Source organism: Corvus brachyrhynchos, unplaced genomic scaffold, assembly GCF_000691975.1.
Source record: "Corvus brachyrhynchos isolate BGI_N302 unplaced genomic scaffold, ASM69197v1 scaffold466, whole genome shotgun sequence".
Taxonomy (NCBI): Eukaryota; Metazoa; Chordata; class Aves; order Passeriformes; family Corvidae; genus Corvus; species Corvus brachyrhynchos.
The window spans coordinates 2,140,989-2,141,753 of record NW_008238635.1 but is presented as its reverse complement, the minus strand read 5'-3'; the positions used below and the strand labels follow the sequence as shown (position 1 = coordinate 2,141,753).

Here is a 765-nt window from a genome sequence, read left to right as displayed (position 1 = left end):
GTGTGGGTGCCCCATCCCGCCACGGGGGACGGCCCCAGCCGACACAGCAGGGCAGGCGTCGGCAAAAATAATTTATTCCACTAAGACAAGCAGAGAATGAACAACGGTGTGGGGAGGGGGGCGAGGAAAGGGGGGGAGGCCCCGGGCCACATCTCAAAGAGGGGGATACAAAATGCATCTGAACCCATGACTGCTGCCCCCACCCATCAGCGTCCACTTTTTGGGGCTAAACCTTCACCCTCCTGGCCCTGCTAGTGGTTGGACCCCAATGGGCTGCTCTCCAGCACAGGACTGGCCTTCCCAGTTTGAAACCAGCCCAGTGCCAGGGAGCTTCAGGCCAGCTGGGTGCCAACGCACAAACCACCGTTCGCGTCCCAGCTCCCACACGCCCAAAAACATGGCACTATGACCTGAGAGGGGGATGCTCTGACACCTCCTTCCTCCCAAAAAGAGCCCTCTACCCCCTACCCTGGGCGAGGCAACTGCCTTGAGCAGGGCAGCTCCCGAGGGGGATGTGCCAGACCCCTCCCCGCTGTGGGACAAAACGCTGTCCCAGGGGTGTCCTGACTCAGCAGCCCGCCCACCCGGGGAAAACCCCCGGGCCCCCCGACCCCTGTCCGGCCACGGGGAAGCCGGGGCGGCCTTTCCGGGCGCGGGTGCGCAGGCGGAAGAAGGTGTACATGCCCAGGAGGCACATGGAGGAGAGCAAGTAGAGGGCCACGCAGAGGCTGATGTCCCGGCGGGGGAAGGCCAAGGCGGGGACCC

General features: G+C 64.6%; 1 protein-coding gene across 1 annotated transcript in view; it reads right to left on the bottom strand.

Annotated features, from left to right (window-relative positions):
* Positions 1 to 51: 51 nt before the first annotated feature.
* The window catches only part of QSOX1 (quiescin sulfhydryl oxidase 1), an 8,290-nt gene continuing 7,576 nt past the window's right edge, over positions 52 to 765 (bottom strand). The window contains exon 12 of the mRNA XM_017737400.1: positions 52 to 760. Within this exon, the coding sequence (XP_017592889.1) occupies positions 569 to 760 (192 nt within the window). The 3' untranslated portion in view covers positions 52 to 568. The remainder of the gene's footprint in view (positions 761 to 765) is intronic.